Source organism: Haemaphysalis longicornis, unplaced genomic scaffold (genome assembly GCF_048455015.1).
Source record: "Haemaphysalis longicornis isolate Haplotype H1 unplaced genomic scaffold, Haemaphysalis longicornis Haplotype H1 scaffold_4, whole genome shotgun sequence".
Taxonomy (NCBI): Eukaryota; Metazoa; Arthropoda; class Arachnida; order Ixodida; family Ixodidae; genus Haemaphysalis; species Haemaphysalis longicornis.
The window spans coordinates 162,578,716-162,602,703 of NW_027526361.1; the positions used below are offsets into that span (position 1 = coordinate 162,578,716).

A 23,988-nucleotide genomic window follows, 5' to 3' on the forward strand; every position below is an offset into this window, starting at 1 on the left:
AAATTTAGTGCCCTTCTACTCTGTCGAGGAAAAACGATCAGCGGAGCAAAGTGCAGACCGAGATGTGCACGAAACAACCACGTTTTTGTAATTTGCCATTGGAATTAAACTTGGACGTACGAAATAGAGACAATAAACTCTATTAAAGCATCGTAATGTGGTTTGGGGTCCTCAGCCTCGGACTCCATTGGAGACTCCTGAAGCAACACTCCTTTCCACCAGTTCGGTTCGGAGTTCGGACCGGAGCTGGACAGCTCCTTCTCTCACTGCTCACGGGAAGGATGCGCGGTTCCCAGAATATGGGGCTTTTGTCAAACACTCCCATACCACGTGGTACAGGGTTCCCGGGGCAGCGCATCACTTGTACATGCGATAAGTGCTGCGTGAAATGAAGCAAGAGAACAAACGCTCGGCTTTTCATTTCCCCGGCGTAAGAGCCATCAAACTGGCAGCATATTAAAATTCCCCACCATTAACAGCTTCCCTGTGAACTACGTAATCACGAAGAGTAAATTAAACTCGGCGTAATGTTAGAGTCGTCTTGGTGGCTATATGTCACAACGTTGCCTCGCGATAATTTCGATTAAACAAGAGTTGGCAGCCGCTTCCTGCAACCACACTCCCTCCGTAAGAGGCCGTGAATCGTTTACAATACACTGTGAACTAAGATTTGCAAGTAAATGTGAAATTACGAACCGATGAAAGTCGCTTACATGCGTTTTCTGACTAAGTAGGTAAGCGCCGTCGCCGTTCTGCTTCTGAAACGGAATGGACAAGATGCGACCTGCGTGTAAAATCGAGCTAGAACAGACAAGCCGTTTGCTCCGGACAAAGCTTTAAAGACGTTCATTTATTGCAGTAACAGGCTGTGTGCGGTCAGCGCACGTTGCGTCTGATTTCCACCGGTCCCACTGTGGCAAGCTGTCCCACTTTACCGCTCCCCGCAAAAACCCTTTTACCAGCTTTGCTCAGCGCCCCTGGCGCCGTGAGGTGTATGAATGCGTGAGGTGCATGCAGGAGATGAACAGCAAAAGCGGAACGTGTACTCACATGGATAGTGAGGCATGCCGTTTGTGTAGACTTCACCCGCCTGTCCATTCGCTTGAGCCACTGTGAAACTGGTCACGGTTGGGGAGGCGAGCGCTCCGTTCACCGGGTGCGTCGTGGCGCCTGCGACGGCAACGAGGGGCAGCTGAAGCGATCGAGGCGGAGAAACGTCGCTTCGAGGGAGTGGTCCCGGTATTCCCTTCGTGTGGCCGCATTGCCCTCCCGTTAGTTTCTCGAAAGAATGCGCTCAAACTACCCTTCAAACATCGAAAGCCATGAATACTGGTTTATTGCAGCTCTATTGCCGAAAGCTACGTACCACAGGCTGCCTTATTTCCCGTGCATTTCACGATTCACAGCTTCAAGATCTGAAAACTCGGTGTGGAAATAACTTAAGAGCTTGTGCAACGATTGTACATTTTTTATAAGTTCCCCGTGGATGGAGAGAGAGAGAGGAAGAGAGGAAAGTAAACGTATTGCTAGGGACGTAACAGATAGACATAGGCTTCATTTCCGAAAGGGGCGAAGCGCCAATAAAGCTTAGTGTTGGTCGAGTTGGTATCGAGACTCGAGACATCATGAGACGTAGAGCGCTGTACTTTACAGAACGACCACAGAATAAAAGGACGCACGAAACGGTTTACGCGCTAGTGGATCGGCCGTTTCGTGTGTTCTTTTATTGCGTCGTAGCCCTGTAAAGTTCAGCGCTGTACGTTTCATGATGTCTCTAAACGCCAGCCGAGTGCGGGCAACAGCAAGCCCGAAACACAATCTTCTGCTTCTTCTACCACGGGCTAGGGCACGCATTCCAGCCTCTGTCGCACACCTCACGTAAGCGATTGGCTGCTGGCCAACGTTACAGTGAGGCATGACATAGTGAGCTAACACTGTAACAATATTCCTCTTCTGCTACGGGCCGCTTTTAAAGCCCGCTCCTCGAAATTTCGGCGGACGACGAGGGAACAGCCGGCCAAGGCTCAGAAGTGTGGAAGGGATTGGGCGGGTCAACTCGACTCGCTGTACCGCCGCTGACCATATTTCATTTCATGTCATTTTATTTCCTTAAAGTCCCCTTGCGGCGTATCACGTGAGGGGTGGGTACACCAAAACTGGCCAAAAAAAACCTTCTGTAGTACGGGTAAAGGTTATTAGTGCTGGCGTTTGTGAAGGTGGAAGTACAGTCGGTAAAACGCTTGTCTATAACAGCGATTTCAACTTCAACCAGCTACTACCGAAAACTGCCGAAACATACTCGTTCCAAACATGTCGGAGGCAAAAGCGAAGGGCTAAGACTTCAGAATTCCGGAGTCGTTTTATTCAAATCCCGCTCCGTCGGGGCAGGATAGGGCTGAGAGTACGAAAGCTGTGTTATAGACAAGCCTTTTACCGGCTGTACAATTAATGGCAAGGCCATTCCAGACAACAGCCGTGCGGGGGAACAATGATACAGAAAATGTAAGAGCAAGAAAGCACAGCGACGCTGCCGCTCCAGATTCCGCCACAGGGGACCGAAAGCCTCGGTTCGCCTGGCTCTTGCAAAAGACTACACTATTTCCGGCACTTCACGTATCATTGCAGTTAATGTATGTTGTCTTCGTCCGGTGCACGCCTCCTCCTTTTAATTCTGCCGGATGATCCTAATGCCTCAAACCAGTTACAGCCCCGTTTTTTTTTTATTTGAAGGAAAGCTAAAGGGGATTTTAAACGTTGGGTTTCCCTGTAACATAGCAGTCACGGCCTTCCCGCGGACTACCCTGCATGAAATCAGAAGGTGAGTGTTCTCGCGTACTTCTATGGGAGTGCCCTGTCCGGGGTCCACGGACTGGCCTTGTCGTACAATGTAGGGGGAAATGGAGAGGACCCGTAGAGGATCCAGTAAAGCTTAGTTAGATGCGCAGTCTTTTCGAGGACCTTTTTTTAAGAGAAGGGTGCGATCCTTTTTGGGGCTCCTATTGGACAGGGAGGGGATATGCTTGGGGATCCTGAACAATTTTTACCCCAGGAAAGGCGTCTCCGTCAATAAAAATTACCTGTGCATTTACAACGTTCGCTAACAAAAGGCTGTCAGCGGTGCAGAACACGGCCACCGCTTCCCCAAAAGAAGGTGAACTTCTCACTGATTATGTGATTTAGACTGCGATGGCAGACTGCCTGCGGTGGCGTGCTAACTTAGAGGGACAATGCATCGCTAACGAGAGCGTGTTTACGTTGACAAGTTCTCCGTAAACGAAGCTATTCGATACTGACCATGAGGCAAGAGGAGATTCACTTCTTGGGAAGGCGCCTGCTGTCATCTTTTACTCCTAGCTGTACAAATAAACAATAAACTAGACTCCGGTAGAATGGCTAAATAACCGATTGCATGACTACACAATGAAAGCACACGAGTACGACCACGTCCCTTTTCAAGGTGGTCCGAAACAAGCCGCGAGGCTAACAGAGCAACTGTCGAGCGAGCCGGTAAAATCGCGGATGAAGCACGCACACGTGCAGGTAGTCGGCAGCTTGGAGCGTGAGAAACTCACGCGGCGCCGATGGCCGCCTGTCCCCGGGCTTTCCCTCGCGCCGTGCCCACGCTCCGACTCAATCGCCTCCTCGGGAACAACTCCCTTTTTTTTTCGCTTTAAGCCGCATTCTTACGACAGGCGAATCTCCTATCCCCCCCCCCCGGAGGAACTGCTGCGAGCACAGAGGAGTTTCTCCATGACAAATGAAGGGCGTCCCCCACGCGCGCTGCTGCGAGAGAAACCGATGCAAACGAGTGGGAAAAGCAAGAGTAGCGGAAGGGGGACGGCAATCACGGCAGAAGAAACCGCGAAACAGGCAGCGCGCACAAATGTGGCAGGTATTGCAGCACTGCTTCGGATCCCGCGGGAATCCGCGCGGAATGAGTAACGACCCGCTGTCCCGCGCTAGACAGACGTCGGGCACTTGGCACGCTGCCGCCTCCGCGTCTGTGCCGCGCGGGCCACTCCGGGCTGCGGCGCAGGCAAGGGCGGGAACATCGGGAATGATGAGCGTGTACACAGCGAGCGCCAGCCCCCCGGCGTTGGGCGCCCGATATCGGAACGAGCAGCATGTGGCCATGTCGTTAACACACACCTCCGGCTGCGAACAGGAAAGAAACACTGCTCCGCATCTTCTTTTTCTGTCCCAGCGCCACGACGATGTGCAACCGGGAGAAAACTCCGATCATCATCCAAGCGAGCAAGTTTTAAAGCATGCCGCGCATCACGCGAAGTGATCTGCCAGTGCGGAACAGGGCGCGAACATTTTCGGGAGGAGGGAGCACACCATGGGAACTGCAAAACTGGCGCTGGCGAACATGAAGCAGAAAGGGAGAACTTAGCGCCCGAACGGTGCTATTCCACGTCTTGTACTTGGCGGCTTTGCGGTACGTTTCAGAAAAGTGTGGGAGCAGAGTGAATCTTTTGCGGCAAATCTGTTTGTTTGTTTGTTTGTTTGTTTGTTTATTTATTTATTTATTTATTTATTTATTTATTTATTTATTTATTTATTTATTTATTTATTTATTTATTTATTTATTTATTTGATTTATTATATACTGCGAACCATTGAACGTGCAAGCAGGAAAGGCAGGAAGGTACGAGTTTAGATAGATCGAAAGATACTCATACTGGAGATCCTGACACAACGAAACCGAGCTTCTGTGGCTCGCAAACAAAAACTATCGGTTTGCTTGGCATACAGACGGTAAGCTCTTCTTAAGAAAGGACAGCGAGGCCAACTTACGGTGCACGTCAAATCCGAGGCCATGTTGGACCGGCTGTTAGATTATAAGTGGTCAACAAATGGCAGTGTTACCAAGTAGTTTTTTTCTTGCAAGACTTCAGGCGTTCTTTTTTAAATATCTGGCCTAATCGCTAACTGTGGCACTCAAAATTTCGCAAGTTTTCTAGGGGAAAAGCAGTATATTGACTGGTCCAAAATTTCCTTTGAATTGCAAGACATTTTTTTTTCGCCCTGCCCTGATATATTACCTCACCTTGCAGTTTGCGAACCGGTTCAGGTTCTGATTAAGCCGAAACGGAGCTCAACGGAACGAAGTGAATTCACCCGACGCCGAATAGTAACCAAAGCGGCAGTTTTTTCGGTTCGAAACACTGCTGTATCATGGACGGCGGTCATCAATAACAATATATTGGGTACCCAAGTTCACTGTAGCGTTGGGTCTCGAGCACGATGCAGACATACAACCATAGCCATACATTTTGCCGCGGTTTCTCGGTTTTGACGCTAGAGCACGCAGTGAACGCGCGCACCATTGCACGGAAATACAAAACACCCCCTGCGGGGCGCAGGGTGTGAACGCTGATTGGGCGAACGCGGAGGCAAACTTTGATGCAGCCAGCACTATCTTGTATCGCTTTTCAATCACACGCGCACTTATGTTTTCCCCCTCTCCTGACCCCTCGCATCGGAGCTAACTAGCGATTTGACGCATTCACTGCGGAAGGGCACAAACCGCTGTTTTGACCGTCGCTGGACTTGCTCCTAATCTTCCTCATACCCCTCTCTGCAACGGCCTCCTTGAAACGAACGAGCGACACTATCATCCAGAACGCGTCGAAGTAGCGATCGAATTCTTGGGTCGGGGGCCGACGCGTGGTCGGCGGCGCTACTGTAGGCGCCGCGGAACCGCACGTGCCGCCTGCTGAAACTTGACCGCGCGAGGTGCTTGTTCGAAGGTCACAGGGACTCTACCAAGTGGTTCCTGGGTTTGCGCCTGGAGTCATAAGCTGTGTTTAAAAGATGCAGAGGTACAAAAAGTTGTGGTAACGTAACAGCGATAGGACACGGTTCACCATATGGACAACTGCCATCCAAGCTGACACCAAGGAGGTGGCGCCACTGTAGGCGCCACCTTATCACTGTACGTATATCAACGCGCGCGGCAGTTTCCACGCGAACTTTGTTCTTTGAATTTCAAAGGTGTTGCTGTTAGTTCATGTTTTTTTTTTCGTATTCGCATAAAATTGTTAGCGTTACCTTTCACCAGTGAAAGTATCCCCACCAGTAGTCCCGTCACTGGCACAGCGCCTCCACCTGTGTCAGATTTAACCGCGTACAATAAACTCTAACTTCTTTATTGAACCGCTGGTTGCAGCTATCCTTCGCGCCATTAGGGAGCGACTTTATTGACGCCGGTAAATTGCAGATTTTCTTGGCGATCCCACAGAGCATCGCCTCTTCATTTCGAGTGTAATTCTGCAGATTTGAAGCATGCAATAAATAATTTGGAGCAATACATTTCATGGTAACGCAGACAAAAACGATAGGAACCGTTCACATGCTTCCTTCCTTGGTCGTTCTCCTCCGTGTAGTTGTGCGTAATTCATGAGCCTCATCTATTTCGTGTCAAGGAGACGACAACGGGTTACGGGCAAGGTCAATTGCTTTCTAACATTGTAGCTTCTGGTGTATAGTACGATGCGTGGATGTGCTAAGGCGGCTATAGTCCACTGCAGTGGACAGGCCATTAAGAAATCGCTCATTTGCTTTCGCCAAACAGCCAGATGGCCTATTTTCGCACATAAGCGATGGCGATGATGATGATAATGATGATGATAGTAACAGTAATAGTAGAAACAATAATAATAATCAATCAATCAATCAATCAATCATTTATTTAACGTGCCCAGGAACAACCGAGAGGTCTTGATGCTGGCGCACAAAAAAAAAGAAACAAAAAAACTAATAACAACACCATAGAACAAGATGACTGTTCAGAAGAAAACTATCAGAGATACAATGCGCACAGAAATATTAGGATGACAGGACAAAAGTAGATTAACACAGTATGAGAAATAGCTAATGATAATGACGAAAAGTCAGATAATATACATACATACATACATACATACATAGATACATACAACAATGCGCCAGATAAACTAAAAGAGAAGGATAGAGCAAATTGCACATGCGCTGTTATCTTATAACGGTAGAAACCTTGGAGGAAATAATGTTAATAATAATAATAATAATAATAATAATAATAATAATAATAATAATAATAAGATTAATATAACAACAATGATTCCCATCATGAGCGGCGTGAAAATATACTTGCCATGGGCGCCGTCCTATCTAGTTAGGCCACTGCTGGAAAGGAAAGGGAACGGCGGCGAAATGGCGCACTGCGCATCTGAACCCCTACAGGGAGGACTACAACAAGGAGCGGGAGCGGCGTACTACAAGGCGCCAAGATCGGGACCATCGGTGAAATAAAAGGGAACGGCGGCGAAATGGCGCACTGCGCATCTGAACCCCTACAGGGAGGATTACAACAAGGAGCGGGAGCGGCGTACTACAAGGCGCCAAGATCGGGACCATCGGTGAAATAAAAGGGAACGGCGGCGGAATGGCGCACTGCGCATCTGAACCCCTACAGGGAGGACTACAACAAGGAGCGGGAGCGGCGTACTACAAGGCGCCAAGATCGGGACCATCGGTGAAATAACCGCGACCGAACAGCGCTGACCCAACATGTATAGCACGCAAGACTACCACGCACCGCGGCGTCCCGAATGCAGGACGGCGGGGCACACAACACCGGCATATCTGTTGGACTTCACGTCCGCGGCATCAGGTGTGCGCCTGATCAGGTGTGCGCCTCAGGTGTGCGCCTCAATTCAGGTGTGCGCCTCAATTGCGGAGTAGCCAAGTCTGACGCTGCACCGGAGCCGCGTGGCTCGTGAAGAGCCGTGCTGAGCATGCGCGAGGAGCAGTTACTGGACAGGACTTGACTGGACTGGATTGGACTGAACTGGATTAGACTGAATTGGACTGGACTGGACTGGATTGCTTAGCTCACGCTACGTGTATCCTGGCATAGCAGAGTAAGCCACTACTAATTTTTTAACTCGATGCGGTTAGTAGGCTTAATTGGCGATTTTCCATGGCCACCGGGCATCCATCCGCAGCCATCTTTGTTCCTCATAGCGTTCTCTTCAGGTGCTCTCGAAAACGAAGCCATCAGTGACAAATGGGAACGGAGGCGGCGTAAATCGAGCGCCTGCATACAGCCGGCACCACCAGCAGGAGCAGAGATCGTAATTGTTGAAACGAACAATAGACAGCTTTAGCCTACCGAATTGCCATACCGTTAACGATTTGCCCCGACTCTACTGCACGTGCGCGAGCAGTTACCTTGAGCGGTAACTTACTGTCGCATATTTTGCCATCGCCACCGAGGTCGCGGCGCCGGCGATTACAGTAAATGTCGCGCTCTAGGCGCTTGATGCTTGGTACTGCCAATAAAAGTAATCTTTTTTTGTTGATTACACTAAGGCTTGACGTTGCACTACTTGGGTACTGATTTCTAGAAAAAACAGAGCTGAAAACTTGGACCCAGTTATTCTTACATTACACGTTATTCTTGTTAAAGGATGCTCAAGTGCAACAAGCGACCATTTTTTCCCAGATGGGCGAGCAAAATAGCCTCGTCTACTCGTGCTAAACCTCGCCCGCCCGAAATGGTTGAGATCAGTTTCTGAGCCGGCAGATAGCTTTTACGTCTCCAAAACAGAGCTGCAAAACGTAGTGTGGTTATTCAGTAATTAATACAACGTGAACTATGGTTTACGGTAAGTGGTGTTAATTGTGCCCACTAGACGGCGGTATCGACATCATGATTTCTTTTTAAGGCTGCACGGGAGATTTCTGTAATTATTTTAAGAGTATATTAGTCTATTTTGTGCTTATAATTAAAAATTCGTGTATTCGTTTTTAAAGATGTATGGCAGATGTCTATAATTTTGTCAAAATAGTATTGTAATTTGCACGGACTTCAAAGTCCTAGATGTTCGGGTGCATCAGAGACAAAGTTCTCGCCAATGAGAGAAACGACAACAAAGTCGTGGCGATGCCAGGCGTGCCGTATCCGAAGGCCTTGGAGTGGCTAAAAAGAGGGAAAAAAAAACTAAATCGGAAGTCTCTGAAAATTCAAAAGAAATGACAAAGATTGACGCCATGCAGGACGCTCGCGAGAAGACACCAGAGGCTGTCCCATCTGACATCGCCACTACCCTTCTTGACATCCAAATGAAGCTCAAGAGCTGAAGACTACTGTTGGAAAAATTCAACTTTCCGTACAAGCGATGTCAGGAAAATTTGACACTCTTCTAGCTGACACTACACGTCACGAAGCTGACGTGAACGCAGCACGAAGAAACTGCAGGCTGTTGAATCCAAAGTTTATCCCGATCGAACAGGTGAACATTCGGGAATGTAAAAATCGCGAATTGAACCTGGAATTTTATGAAATCAAAGTAACAAAAAATGCAAACTTCATAACGTAAACGAGATGGCAACAATACTCAACGCAACTCTCTACTCCCGCAATGACGTTGCAGCCATCCATCGCCTAGCAGCCGAGCGCGGAAAGACACCCGGCATCATTGTTCGATTTTCCCTTTAGGATACGGCGGAGGAATGGTTCGCGAAAAGAGTGAAGCTAAGGGCTGCTGAATCGCCGGTTTTGATACAAGACAATTTAACTAAGCGCTGTAGGCTTGTAAGCGCGGTAAGCTAAGAAATGGACTAAGGAACGAGGCTATCAGTCTGCTTGCCACCGAAAGGGCAAACTTTTTGTGCAACGCAAGGACGGTGATGGAAAGCGCATTATTAGAACCACAGACGATCTCGCGCTGACGGCGGCGGAAAACCGATAATTTGTGGGCTCCCCTACTTTACTGCATGGTCTTTGCCTTTAACATGGATACAAGCCACTAAATACACCTAGATTAGATCGATAGCTTTTACGCGCAGAATTAGTCTCGTAGCTGGAGTTGTTTCAAATATGCGATCGCCAAATATGCGATCTGCTAGAACGCTTTAAAAGTTTTGCTTAGTGGCCTAAAAAGGTGAATTCAGGCATATATTGATTAATTGTATGGTTTAACGAGGTGGCGCAACGCAGACGATGAGGCGTGCCGTAGTGGACGGCTTCGACATGGTAAAATGCGCACTAGACGTGGGCACAAGAAAAGACAGTGACACGGGACGACGGGTCTAGTGGACGGCTCCGGATTAATTCTGACTACCTGGGGATCTTTAACGTGCGCCGAAATCTCGAACACACGGGCGTTCTTGCTTTTCGCCTCGATCAGAAAAGCGGCCGCCGCGGCTTCATGCAATTATGCTAACCGAAACATGCTATGAAGGTAATGATGTACAGTCTTTGCCAAAATTTTGTGGTCCGCGGCGACCATGGCCGGAGCAGGAGCGCAGCCGATCAGGGGCGCTGCGCTTGCCACTGCCGGCTGGTTACGCGGCTAAAGAGAGTGAGGGGAACTTTCTCGCTTCCTTTCGTAGCGCGATAAGTGCAGGAGGCCGGTTTCTCAAAGCAGGCGCACTTTTGTGCAGGCACTTTGCGCAGCTCTTGCCGCGCCGGACACACTACAAATGTTCCCCTCGCTCTCTTTAGCCGCGCAACCAGCCGACAGCGGCAAGCGCAGCGCCCCTGCTCGGCCGCGCGCCTGCTCCGGCCACGGTCCCCGTGGCCCACAAAAGTTTCACAAAGACTGTACGTTTTAGTGCCCTAGGTTATAACTCGTACAACCTGATCAGACAAGCCCGCAAGGCTGGTGAAGTGGCTATCTCGATCAGAAATTATATGGAAAGCGAGTTAATGCCCTTCTTACGTGCTCGACACGAGATATGGAACTTATAATTGCGCAGAGCAAGCAAACATTTTTTACGACAGTATGATGGCCCCCGCACAGCATAACGTCAACTGTCACGAGTTCAAAAGATATTGTAATGACTTTAATCAGGAACTGAAGAAACGCAAAGATCCATATTTCGAAAACAGTTTTCAGTCAATCGGAAGCAACAGCAAGGCTTTGGGGCGGAAATTAAAGCACGTTTTGAACAATGTTCGCATAACCGCACCACTGGATGACCTTTTAGTAATGAAAAAAAAAACAATAGCCAAGAATGGTCAAATACGTTCAACAGACATTTCACTAATCTGACTATGCTGTCTATCGGACAGCCAACCCACAGTGCAAATAATGACGGGTGGTTAAGTAGCCCGTTTCTGGAACTCTGTTTTTTTTTTTTTTTTTGCTAAAGAGGTACTCTGCACTATCCCAACATTAAAGAGGTCCTCAAGGAGGTTTCGTCTCTCGTTTAGTTGCTTCTTACGGTGCGAACACCGCCAGCAAGCAGACTGGCACAAGTCACAGCTTCTCTACCGTTCGGCGTGGCACATCTTGGACTCACGTGGCAGGCACTATTCTGCACCTTTTACGTTTGCAATTCATAGTTTTGTGAAGCCGGCACATAACCATTCGAAGCTCCTGAGTCCTGCCCAACCCTTCAAGTGTATATGTGCCACGAAGAAGGGAACAAAGGTCCAATCAAATTATCCAATCAAATTACACGCGTGCTTTTATTTACTATTCAAAACGAGCCTAGTGTGTTGACTCGCAATCAACAACAATAAGAACAGGTACAGCGACTACGACAAGAAAGATTTTTCGCAGAATGCTGCACCTGAGGCTAACGCCATAATGAAAGCACACTGCAGGACAAAATATGTAGGTACGAAGCGCCTGTTTCGCTCTGCCAAACTACAAGTATTCACTCTGAGCTAGCCATGGAAAAGCGTCGAGGGCACGGAGGACAAAAATCTTTCACTCAGTCCCGCCCCCTTTTACACAGAAAAACTTCGCTGCAAAAGTAGCCGCTGTAATTTCGAGTCCCTGTTTACCGTAGTGCGTCTGAGGTCGTGTACGCGGTGGCTTTCGTGCTTTGCATTTAGTATCAGAAAAATTCGCTAACTTTCCAGTAAAGTGCAGCCGTGAGTTTTAATGATTGTTCACGACGACTTTGCTGTCCACTCCTTGCTAGGGACTAATGAAAAAAGGAGGCGCCACTTTCCTCGGAATGATTCAAGTTCGCGGAGGAGGCTCGCTGCGGCAATGGCCCGAGAGCGGCGGCGGCAGGAAAGAGCGTCCCACTCACCGGAGGTGGGCGTGAGCGCGGGGCTGGCGAGTCCGTTGGGCATGGCGCCGATCTGGGGAATCTGGGCTGCGGCCAGCGCCGCCATGGGGTTCATGTAGCCTCCCTGGGCAGCCGCCATCAGCGCCGCTTGTTGCTGCATCAGCTGCCACCACGTGCCGCACACATCAGTTCGGGGGGGCCCCGAATTGCCAGGGACACTCAAATGACCCACCCCACCAGGCCGTGTACTAAAACAAGAGTTCCTTTCCGAGTACCGCTTCCCTGGTCCAATATTGTTCGGCCACGGTCACTGACTGGACATATTCGCGGCTACAATCAGCGCACCTTTGCTCTGTCCAACCTGCGCGCGACTCGTCAACAAAGGTACACTTGACCATCACAATTTGAAGGCAACTCGAAAGCACTTGGGTCGGTACAGCAGACGGACGCAAACCGCTCCTGTTGTTTTATCTTCTGCCGCCTACTGGGGCCGAACGAAGCCAGAATGGATGAGAATAAATAGTGCAACAATTGATGACACGGGTAATGCAGCACAGTGCAGCCGCAGATGAAATTAACTAGTAAACTTAGACGGGCTATTCGGTGCATGTTGCTACTTTCAAAAAACACCGCCATAAAAACGATACGACAGGGAGTGTTTGTGTTTCTCTTTACTCCCTGTCGTATCTTTTTTTGGCGCTGTTCGTTCTAAGCCGCAGATGAAAGCTTGCCGAATTCGCCCGAGTGCCCCCCGACAGAAGCGTGAGAGAGAGGAACAAGCTGGCACTGACGCGTTGTTTACGGGTGCACACATGCGTGGATGCTTAGCGCAAACGAATAACCGCTACGGCACCACCGACGTTCGCGCTCATCATTTGCGCGTATGATGGGATCTTGAGAAAGAAATAACAGGGCCAGGCTGGAAATATTAACTGCCGGGTGCTTCGCGAGAGCACTGCTGCCGAGTTGACCTTACTCTATCATAACAGAAGAATGGTGATAATACAGAAAATGTCTCCCTTCATTTCACAATCTCCGATCAAAAAGAACACCTTTCGTCTTCGACGACTATATTCCCTTGTGCTAAACAGAAATAACATTTTTACAATTTCAAACTTTGGTTTTACGGGGTTAGCCAGATAACACACTCAATCATTTCACTCCAGCAAAAATGGCTTCCTGTAGACTGGCCCCGTGTGAAATATTGGTCCCCGTACATCGCTAAGGTGACTTCGGCTGGCAGTGAAGCACACAACAGCATTCCTACAGCCGAGGCACTTTCTCGGGCATGATCAAGGTCGTATCTGCATGGCTTTTGTCGTTTAGAGTGTTAGTCGCAACAAAACTGCAGTTTGTAGCGTCAGCGACAACCCACTCCACGATTTGTCTCTTTAGGTCAGCTCGTCTTTCAACAAGGACCAGCGACATAGTGTAATACCCGAGCTACGTACCCGTGCAAATGCAACCGAAACGCCCTCCGCCTCGGCAATTCAGTGTGGCGCATTTAGGACCGCTCAGACTAGGCGACCGTTTCTTGACACGAAGAAGGCACCTTCTCCACCGTGTCATGCAATGACAGCGCGTTGAAAGGGCAAGAAGTTGCGGGGCTTCTCTCGCGCTACCCTGGCAATGTTTGGCGTCCTCGCATGAAAAATGCCTTTCTGCTGCGCGGATGCAACATACGTGTGCGCCATAGGTAACGGTGGACGGTTGCAGGGTGCCTATCTGCTGCATCCGAGAGCTGCTGCGGCGGCACAGTCCGCTTTGCACCTATTACAGAGCTTCATAAGAAGCCTGTTACATACATACAACGAGGTATTTATTTACAGTCTTTTCATCTTCAATAGACAGGTGCGTCGTTTGGCCTGCCTTGAATTCGCGCAGGGATTACCGTGTTTCTCGTCCCCCGACCAACCAGTAAGCTTCGAACAAAGAATGACGCGAGCTGATATTTACCGTTGCCGTGTGGTAGAGCGCGCGTCCGACGTGCGGCAGGTACTGCGCCTGCTCCCCGGTGGTCGCTGGCAGCTGCTCCTGCAAGGATCCCTGCCATGTGAGCGCGCAGTACAAAGCGATCCGACTGCCTTCGCTGCGGTGCCTACTGAGCGGAAAGGACGGCGTCAGCTGAATTCCCACTGCGCCCCCATAGCGCCGCTGTCGTCGTTACTGAGGAGCCCTGCTCCGCAGCAATCGCAGCGCGTGGCACATCCGTTCGGCACCAGGTAATTCCCAGAGCGTTCCCGATAGTCATAGTGCTTCGCATTCACAACTCCTCACAAGGGCTTCGGTGAACTCCGAGCTTATTCCAATTGTTTTGTATAGAAAATGGCCAGACAGTACCCGAAGTCACCCCCCTTACGCTTTCACAGGTCACTGTGTAGGTCACATCACAAACACTTATGTGAGGCAGTCACCGGTGCTGCAAACCACTGCTACACATCACAGCTTCGTATGTGCGTGTTTGTGTGTGCGTGAGTGTGCGAGCGAGCCTCCGTGCGCCTGTGTGCGTTCTTGCATGCGTTTAATGGAGAATTACGTGCGCCAAACGATCCTCGAAAGCCTCATCCTCAAAGGCGAGAGCAGTTTCAACTTTATTATTCGTGGGTGGGACTAGCGCAAACTTAAACTGGGACACATTAAGTTAAAGTTGCCTCGCTTATGCGCAGTGCTTTTTATTGTTTCGTGTTGTGTGTATGTATTCACCCTTGTTGATGCTAAACTTCAGTTGTTAGACCAGCGGCTGTTCTTGTGTTCAAATTCGTCTGTTTCTGTTTAAGTTCGCGCTGGTTCCTCCACTCCAACAAGCGCGTTGGACGCTTCTTCAACTTTCTGTTTGGCGCCCTTCTGCCCGCCGCATTACTAGCACCAGCGTCGCTGCTAATGCATACGTGCCTCACTACTGAACTCTCCAAGAACCAGCGTTTTCGACAAGCCCTTAGCAGCCTTCCAGACCGTCAGAAGGGCACCGTACGTGGTGCGGACAAATTCTCTAACTTTTTCTCTCACACTGAAAAGAGGAAGCAACGCCATGAAAATTTCCCCTTTGGAGGCCTTCTGGACTGCCGAAATATATTTGCATTCTCCTTCAACTACAACTAACTACCCTCTAGTTCACATTAAAATACTGATGTCGCAAGATGGGGGCAGATTAGCCAGGTTTATGGCAAGAACCTTAACCCAAGGCAATTAGACACTACAGGTACATATGAATCATGAAGCACACAACACTCCCCATCGCGACACAAAGGTCCTGTCGCTTCGTTTCCGAAAGAAAGCTTGTTGATGCAAAGTATCCCTTTCCCAGCAGCGCCGTTAAAGCTCTAAGAGGATCACACTACCCCCGTTGATAATTTCTCTAAAACATGTGCCACATACATCGGCTAATGTTTCTGCGGATTTACGTGCGCCTGCCTGTGGTTGTAGTTTTCCTTTGTCGGTATTCCTCAAAGCACGTAGTGTAGCCCACGTGCGCTTTCCACGAATCCTGTGCTGGTTCTTTCCGGTCAGCAGTAATCAAGGAAAGCAGTCATGCCTAGCGAGTGCACCCGCGTGCGACCTTAAAATCGTCAAGAGCGTAAAGGGACATCTCAAGGGCAGGCAAGCTTCCGAAGAGATGCTTCGCCGTCTTGCGCACAATCGCTTCTCTAGCCACACCTACACTGAGGGAAGAAAAAACCATCTCAGTTCATATAAAACTGAGACATGCCGCAATGCACATTATTTGGAATGAATGCCTCCGAAACATCACTGGGCGATTGGAAGGGAATGCGGGGGTGAAGTTAGGACGAGCTCAGCACGTGCACATCCGCTCCCTTCGCGAAGAAGACGAGGCGTAGGAGGGCGCGACACAGGCGCTGTCAGTGTACGAGCACTTCTATGTTGAATATTGATCAGCACAACTGAGTCGTGTTCGATATGTAGCTCCCGTAATCGAATGAAAGAGATAGTTGAACGGGAAAATACTTTGTTATGTAGCAACCTATTGCCTGCCGCTCTAACTTTTGTAAAAAACCTGCCACTGAAAAAGTGCTGGCTCAGGTAGCGGCTCCGCTATTTGGCGCCCTTCTGAGAAAAGCATGCCGAGCTCGTTAAAGCACCGTGACGTATCTTCTCCGCCTTGGTTGCGAGGGCGACAAGGCACTGACCTGTGCGTAGGCTCCGTACGCGCCGAACTGGTTGAAGATGAACGGGTTCAGGAGGCCCATGTTGCCGGCCATCTGCTGCATCCTCCGCAGCTGCCGCTCCTTCTCGGTGTCGGCGAACTTCACCACTAGACTAGACGACGCCCCCTGCGAGGAGACGGGACGCTCTCAACGGACGGCTTGCGGCGGTCAGCGCCCCCCAGAAAGCACCAGCCTAGACAGGCGTCCCAACAGGCAGTGGCTTCGTATTTTGAAAAGCAGCACCAGCCAACTGCAGAACTGCCATTCGCGAAATGAGCAAACAGTGAGCGAAATCCATCGTTGCGCCACCCGTCAGGGAGCGCCTGCTGGCGAGACTAACGTGAAGCGTGACTTTGCATCCTCCGAGAGACGCCTTTGCGTCCCCGGCGATCCGCAGCCCGCCAGTTGTATTGGGGACAGGCGACATGGGGCACTGTACCAGCGCTTCATAGGTAGTTCTGCCCTTGGTGATACCTGATGACTTTAAAGGAGACCTCGACCACCGCTCCAAGCGCCGCCTGCCCTGCGGGGCCAGGGAGCGAGCACGCCTTCGACGTTATTCTCGACAGCAGACACGCAATGCCAGGTGCATCGACGACGCATTCCCATCTCAGAGGGCAGACCCCGTACATTTTTGCCGCCAACAACAGGAAACCGAGTTTGATGGTAGTTCAAGTTGATTTCGCAAGTTATAACCCGAGGTTACCTACCGGGACACGTGTCCAGGAGGTCAGCTGCTGCTGTCCTCTTAAAGCACATAAGGCGTTCTTTCAAAGCAATCCAAAAGTCTGCAGCCACTTGCATGGGCTGCACCCCTCAAGTAAGGGCTTCTTTTTGGAAAGAATCAATTACAAGCGCAGGGTGCGAAGAATCGACCGAAGGAATTTTATTGGGCAGTCCTGGAAGGAGCATGAACCTTGGCACCAGCGACGGCCACACAACACTCCCCGTAGCGTCACAAAGTTTCTGTCGCTTGTCGGCGAACTACTGACACTCGTCACTAAAGGTTTGTGAGGGGGTACGCCAGGGAGGCTTTCAACGGCGAAGTCGCAAGCATGTGCGCTGTCTTGGACAATGCAGCTTTAAGCCCGCGGGCCTACGTTGAACGCGTCGAAACAGCAGTCACACGCAGGCTTGCTCGGGACCTATAGCGTCAAGATGCCGGAGCTATGCGGAGAGATGAGCCGCCGAGGATGCCGCATCGCTGGAAACAAAGAGCGGCCACAACACAGAGAGCGGGTGGAGGGGCCGCACGCTTTGGGGAAAATGACGCGCTTGTCGACCAGGCTGGTCGACCGGCGACTACCGCAACGTACGGAGATGAAAGGGCGAGCTTCGGGGCGGCTGGGCGTTGCTTGTTTGCTCGCGCCAGATTGTAGGGGCACCAGGATAAAGAAGAACGCAGCGCCCCCGAGCCCACGTTGTGGCCTCCCCACACGGCGACGGGCATACGAGCTGCAGCCCGCTCGTTACCTGTATAGGCCCTTTGACCTCTTAAGGAGCCCGAAACCTTCGAGCGACAGCCCATTCCCTGGGCCAGCCTCCCTACGGTGGCCTTTGTTCGCCCAGCGTCGTGGGCGGAGACCGCGAAAGGAGCGCTGCTCGTTAAGGAAAGAAACGCTCAGGCGTCCTCTTCTCTGCCACGCAGGATTCCACGACCTGCTGCCTCATTTATCTTTTGCTCCGCCGAGTTTCATCTCGGCGAAAGGCTATAAAGCCAGGCTGGAATTTTCTTTTGAAGTGCGCTGTCAGGGAAGGTGTGGTCCGGTACGGCGCGTAGTAAAGGACGAACGTGCGGCTCTGTGTTTGAAGACAAAGCTGTTCGGAACATACAAAGATTGACGTAGTCGAGAACGACACACGTTTTTTGTAGTTAAACTTTGGAGTTGACTACTGAATTGCGTGGGTCAATCGACGCAACTATAGTAATTGCGTGGATTGAACCACGGAATTGCTATAAGAAGACCGAACATCAAAGAAGCAGTCAAAGTGGCGCTCACAGTCAAACGTCGGCAAATGGAAGGTCGCGGCATTTGGCCTGCACGCATTCGCCATGGTGCGCAGCCTCTCCATAAATATCCAATCAGGTGGATTAACACAAGAAGATCCCGGTTGAGTGGCTAAGGGGTCGCACTGTATCTAACACGGGGATGTGCCGTGTTCCGTACGACATAAGCTAACCCTTCGCGGCCGGGCCCTGACCACAGGGCATAAACTATGTGATCCGCAAAGCACCGTTCGCGGGACTAGGATGAGCTAGCTAAAAAGTTATTTCTTTTGCAGTGCGCAGCCAGAAGTGGCGAAGACCGGAGATGCCGAGCGGAACGCGTTCCGCTCCCCGCTAGCAGACGACGCTCGCTTTCCTAGCGGAACTCGCAACCGCAGCGCCGCGGTGGCGAGAGTCGCGGCCGGCCGCCTTCTCTCCACGGCCGCGGCGGGGAGATACGGAACTGAAACTAAAGCGTGGAAAACTGTTCGCATGGCGACGCAGTGAAACATCCCCCTCGCGAGGGGCACGATCAAATGCAGAGCATTTCCGGGGGCGCACGACGTTAAGTAGTTTGCGTTACGTTAATGTTGTTGCACTTGTGGCAACTGCTGACGAGAGAGCGCTCGTCCGCAGTAAAATTGCCAGCCTCGGCGCACGTTGAGTCTGAGAGAGGGGAGAGAGTGTCTTTGAAACGTGCCTGGGCGCGCTATCGAATGTTGAGCGCGCCGATAGCGAAACGTCTGGGCCGGGCATGTCGAGGCGATCGATGCGGACAACTACGGACGCCAAGAACGGGTGACATCGTGAGTTAAAGAAATGCTCTGCATTTAAAAGAATTTTACAAAGGGGCGAAACGATATTTTTCCAGAGCCCTGAAGTGTCTGCTGTGGAATTATTTGAGAGGAGAAAGGCGGGTAACCGCCTACAACCACCAGGAAAGAGTGGAAGGAGGGAAAAAGACCATCGAGCTCAGCGACTGACTCGCATCCGCGTGCCGTTCTGCAACACTATGGTGCCGTGAAACCCGGGAAGGACGGACCAACGGACTTCACGGCGCAGCACTTTCAAGTGAATGCGTGGCCTGTGATGCACCGCAACTTCTTAAAATTTGGAGACCTCACTCTTGAACGGTGCTGCCATGGCTGTGTGCGGGACGCAGTTCCTTAGCGTAGAATCAGGAGATTACCCCGAGCCATGGGGTGCCCCCGACTACTGTCCAGCCCCACCTTCTGCTCGTGATGACACGTAGGTCGTAAGCCTACCCAGAAGTCACGCGTCATCCTCCGGGCGGAGAAAACCGAATAAGCAAACAAAAGGCACTTGTCTTGGAATGGGTATGTTTATTTATTTGTCCGCCATGGTGGGACAGAGACAAGCAGAACTTCGAAAGCTGTACGGACTTGAGAGCTTTGTGGTATTCATACACGATCAGTCGCAGTAAGGTTGTACTAAGGGAACCAATGTCTCAACAGACATCCAGGAATTCGGGCGATGCGACGAAGACTTTGTCGCCGTGTCAATGCATGCAGTTAACCTTATCCAAAGGGGCCGCCTCCCGGAGAAAAGACGCGGAGAATGCACCACCCTCCTTGGCTTTACAGGCTGCCTTCGAAGCCGAATGGTCGTCGTCGTCACCACCAAAGAGGACAGAGCAGCACAACGCCCCCAGCAATGCGGCGGCGTCGGTGGACCAGGCGGCAGGAGGCACCGGAAAGCCCAACTTGGACAAAGGAGCCGTCGCCGTGGCATTCCTATGAAGCCAGGACAGCACCATCCCAGAATCGGATGAGCTCGGGGACAGGGCCAAGAATCCGTCGCGCATGGCCATCATGAAGATTACAATAAGTGCCCTTCAACTCTATGAGCAAGGGCGACCGGCGGAGGCACAGTGCCAGGAGCGCACGAAACAAAACACGTGTGTTGGCAATTTGCGATAGAGCACACTTCCTGGCTAATTAGCTGAATGAAACTTGGAAGAACTACAGTTTTACTATAGGGGACAGATATGGGGCTATACGTTTCCCTCCCTCGCAGAACATATCAACCCAAACCGCTTGGCCACGGAAGACAGGCGTCAAATCTTGAGACATCCAAGTTGAAATCTGCTTAGAGCAAAACGGGTATGTCAACGGTGAGCGCGCAAAGCCTGCCTGCGCATGCACGCCTCTCCCGCTCGCGGCTAGCGGGAGAGGCCTGCACGGGCAGGTGTACGGGGTGAGAGGTGTGCCGGTATATACTGCTCGCCGCCCGCGGCTACCAGTCATCATCATCATCATCATCAGCCTATCTACGCCCACTGCAGGGCAAAGGCCTCTCCAATTAATCTACAATTATCCCGGTCCTGTGCTAACTGCGACCAATTTATCCCCGCAAACTTCTTGATCCCATCTGCCCATCTAGCTTTCTGCGCCCCCTGCCACGTTTGCCCTCTTTATAGTAATCCACTCTGCTACCTTTAATGACCAACTTGCCTTCTCCTTACATTAGAGAGTTTTAGAATAACGTACGCTACCGTACGCAAACAGTTAGCGAACGCTAAATCTTTGCGTCGTTCTCACTGCGCATGCGCCGTACGTTAAGCCGCTTCTGCGTTTAGCGGACGTAAGCCGAGAGGACGCTATTTCAGCGAAATAGCGTGCGTACGTGAGGCCGCTTGCGTTTCTAACATGGCGGCAAGGAGCCAGGCAAGCATCCACGATTCGGCTTTTCTGTCAACAGTAATTTGCCTCCTGATGAAACAAGTTCTTTGCCCCTGTGTTTTTAAATACGTCGAGTGCTTAGCACATCGCCCTCGCCCAGCTCCGTATCGTCGTGACATCGCCGACTCCCCCAACGAAGCTTTGTAGCCAGGCCAGCGACCGAAGCGGCGTGCGTGCGTGCGTGCGTCCGTGTGTGTGTGTGTGTTGTGGGCGCGTTCGCGATGAAATGCGACGTTGTGTTTCTGCGGGTGGACAGTGCTTCCCATGCTCTGGATTATCTTTCTCGAGCGACGTACGACTCAACCTCCCTTCGGGTATGTAGTGTGCGTGGCTAAAAGCCTTCTCGGCTTGAGCGCCAGAGTTAAGTGACTTGCTGTTCCACTCCGCAAACCGCGCGCGAGGTGAGTCCCGAATTTACGACGGGCAGGAAGAGGCAACCGATCGCCGGTCGATCGCAGTTCAGATTTGCAACGTTTGGGGTGACGTTGTTTTCGTTGTTGTTGCGGTTATTAAAGAGTAAAGGGAGTGAGGAAAAACCCGGTAACTGTCTCTCACAGAGGACACCTTAACTGAATTTTGGTTAGGTAGGGGGGGGGGGCTGGGAGGGGTAGGGGTGGAAGCTGGCAGGAGGTAGAAGGAGGGTAGGTAGGATTGGGGTTGACCTTTGAGAATTTTGACAAAGAGGGATGCTACTGCAATGCTGGTGGAGTCCGGGCCATTTGGGAAGACCACATCTTTAAGTGTGGAGTGTGGTACTGAGTCTTCTCAGTGCGTTCATGACAGAGGTGCGAGGGGCGTCAAGGTGAGGGCATTCGCAGAGAAGGTGTCGCATTGTCTCATTTGCGCCTTGGCATAGGTGGCACAAGGGGGAACCTGTCTTTTGTAGTCGATGTCTGCGTTCGGCGGTCCAGGAGTAGCGTGTCCTGAGGCAGAGAAGGAGAGGGCGGTCTTTTCGGAACAGGCCGTGGGCTGGGAGGGGGCGCGGAGGACTTGTGTGGGAGACTCGGGGGTCGGGGTGGGATGTACTGAGGTGTCGTTTAATTATGTTGCGGGCCTCGTCGATTTGGAAGCCGTCGAAGGACTGTTGCTGAGAGTTGTGGGAAGCGCGGGCCAGGGCGTCCGCTTTGTCATTTCCTTGGAGACCTATATGGCCTGGGATCTATTGGAAGTGGACCTTGCACCCTTCTTCTTCAAGTTGGTGAATCTTTACAATTAGGCATGGGGCAGCACGGTTGGGGTTGAGGATCTTTTGCAATGCAGCCTTTGAGTCCGAGAAGATGGCTATGGTGTCAAGTGGCAGGTGGTCGTTTGCCATGTTACAGGCCAGATGTAGGGCTGCGATTTCTGCTGTCGTGGAGCTAACAGTAAAGTTGAGATGGCAGGTACGATTGTCGTCTAGGGATGGGAGAATACAAGCAACTGCGCCTGTTCCGGTGCTTTGGAGGCTGGATCCATTCGTGTAAAGGTGTGTGCTGTTAGCGAAGGTTTCGTGCATACGTGCCATTGCCTCTTGGTACAGGGCGCATGTGGGGGTTGTTGAATCTCCCGATGGGTACGCATCAGTAATGATCAGCATCATCATGTAGTTTGCCCGTGTTAGTAAAGTTACCGTCCCCACGAAGGGCAGCCATAGCCCCGGTCTCGATTGCGTCGTTCTTCCGCTATATTTTCTGGTGCCGAAACCCGGGAGGATGACCGCACGCGACGATGAAGGAGACCACCTACGTCCCCTCCGGCTTGAGGTTCTTAGAACCCCGCGATTTCGACTGTTGTTCCGCTGATTAGCCCCGCCCTCAGCCGGAGGTCAGCATGGCTGGCCCTGATTTCGTACTGACGATCGACCGTATGCGTGCGATGGATAAGTTGCGCCGAAAGCGACGTATCCTTCGCGACGCAAGTACCAGACTGCTCAAGGCAGCAAACGATCTTCTTGAAGCCGTCTCAGCGACTCCTCACGACCTTCAAGAGGCCATTGACCTTCTGGAAATTAAGGACACCGCAATTTATGAAGTTGAAGTGAAAATTGTAGAGCTTCTGGACGATGATACGGTTAAGCGATATAGCTTTGACGCATATTGGCTTACCGAGAAACCATAGATCGTGCCATCAACCGTCTGCGCTCTGCTTTGAACTCTCGCAAGGCGCCCGGCGTGACAGCCACTACCAATGGCACATCAGGCACGCCTTTTTGCCCTCACCTATTGACATCTGGGCACAACGGCGTTCGGTGCGAGCACAGTGACTTGTCCGAGATGGAGCTGCCAGATACGGGGTCGTCCACGTCTGTCACGCCGGGAAAACGAAGGGAGGGTGCACACCGCGTTGTGCACATGACGACGTACAGAACAGCGACTGGTGATAGCGTGACGCCGGCAGGTCCGTCGGAGTACAACTGCTCTATGACGGGATTGCAAGAACCTGTTCCCTACAACTCTGAGAAGGGCTGTCTATCTCAAACCGGCTGCCTAGCTCAAACCGAACAAGATCAGGCGAACGAGAACAATTTTTCTGACAACGTCAAGCAAGTCCTCGTGCAGGAACAAGCCATCGTTGCAATGCACGATTCAAGGTTCCAACATGCCAAAGATGATCCTCAGCGGAAAAACATGCAGGTGGGAGCCAGCACGGAGTTAGCTTCTAGTGTCCCGGAGAAAACTAAACGTGACGAACGCGAGGCCACGCGGGCCGCAGACAAGGGCGACTTACTGGATGCCGTTCAAGTAGACGACGAAACACTTGAATTTAAGGACGTGAACAAAAGGATAGAGCTGCCACGGTTTGATTTTGAGTTCGAGTACGTCTTTGCACCCGACTTCATAAAGAGTGAATCATTACGTGACCTTCGGAAAGGCCGACTAGCACCAATCTCAGTACTCCGAAAGGTTTCACCCGAACACAGATATGAATTCCGTATTCCTGGAGATAGAAAATCTGCACCACTTGTGTTTACTTCTCTGAACTGCGAGGAGACTGGTGCGTTGCAGACGTGCCCACGCTGCGTTGCGGTTTCATCTTGAGTGCGCGGATCATTTGCGCGTCGTTCTAGCCACGTTAGCCACTTTCCTGCTCGAGCGAATTGCGATGGCGTTCGTTTTCTTGGCGGAACGCTCCCTCT

The 23,988-nt window shown here is 51.2% G+C and overlaps 1 protein-coding gene across 5 annotated transcripts in view; it reads right to left on the reverse strand.

The window, feature by feature from the left end:
- Bru3 (CUGBP Elav-like family member bruno 3) overlaps positions 1-23,988 on the reverse strand; it is a 533,833-nt gene that overhangs the window by 42,956 nt on the left and 466,889 nt on the right. For 4 of the 5 annotated variants that reach the window (XR_013324255.1, XM_077707856.1, XM_077707858.1 and 1 more), the window contains 4 exons: positions 16,167-16,310; positions 13,978-14,055; positions 12,043-12,184; positions 1,051-1,170 (listed from right to left, as the gene is read on the reverse strand). Coding sequence is in view for 4 of the 5 variants with exons in the window: in XM_077707856.1 (XP_077563982.1) it covers positions 1,051-1,170; positions 12,043-12,184; positions 13,978-14,055; positions 16,167-16,310 (484 nt within the window). In the remaining variant the exon portion in view is untranslated. The remainder of the gene's footprint in view (positions 1-1,050; positions 1,171-12,042; positions 12,185-13,977; positions 14,056-16,166; positions 16,311-23,988) is intronic. The other variant, XM_077707857.1, reaches the window with a different exon arrangement.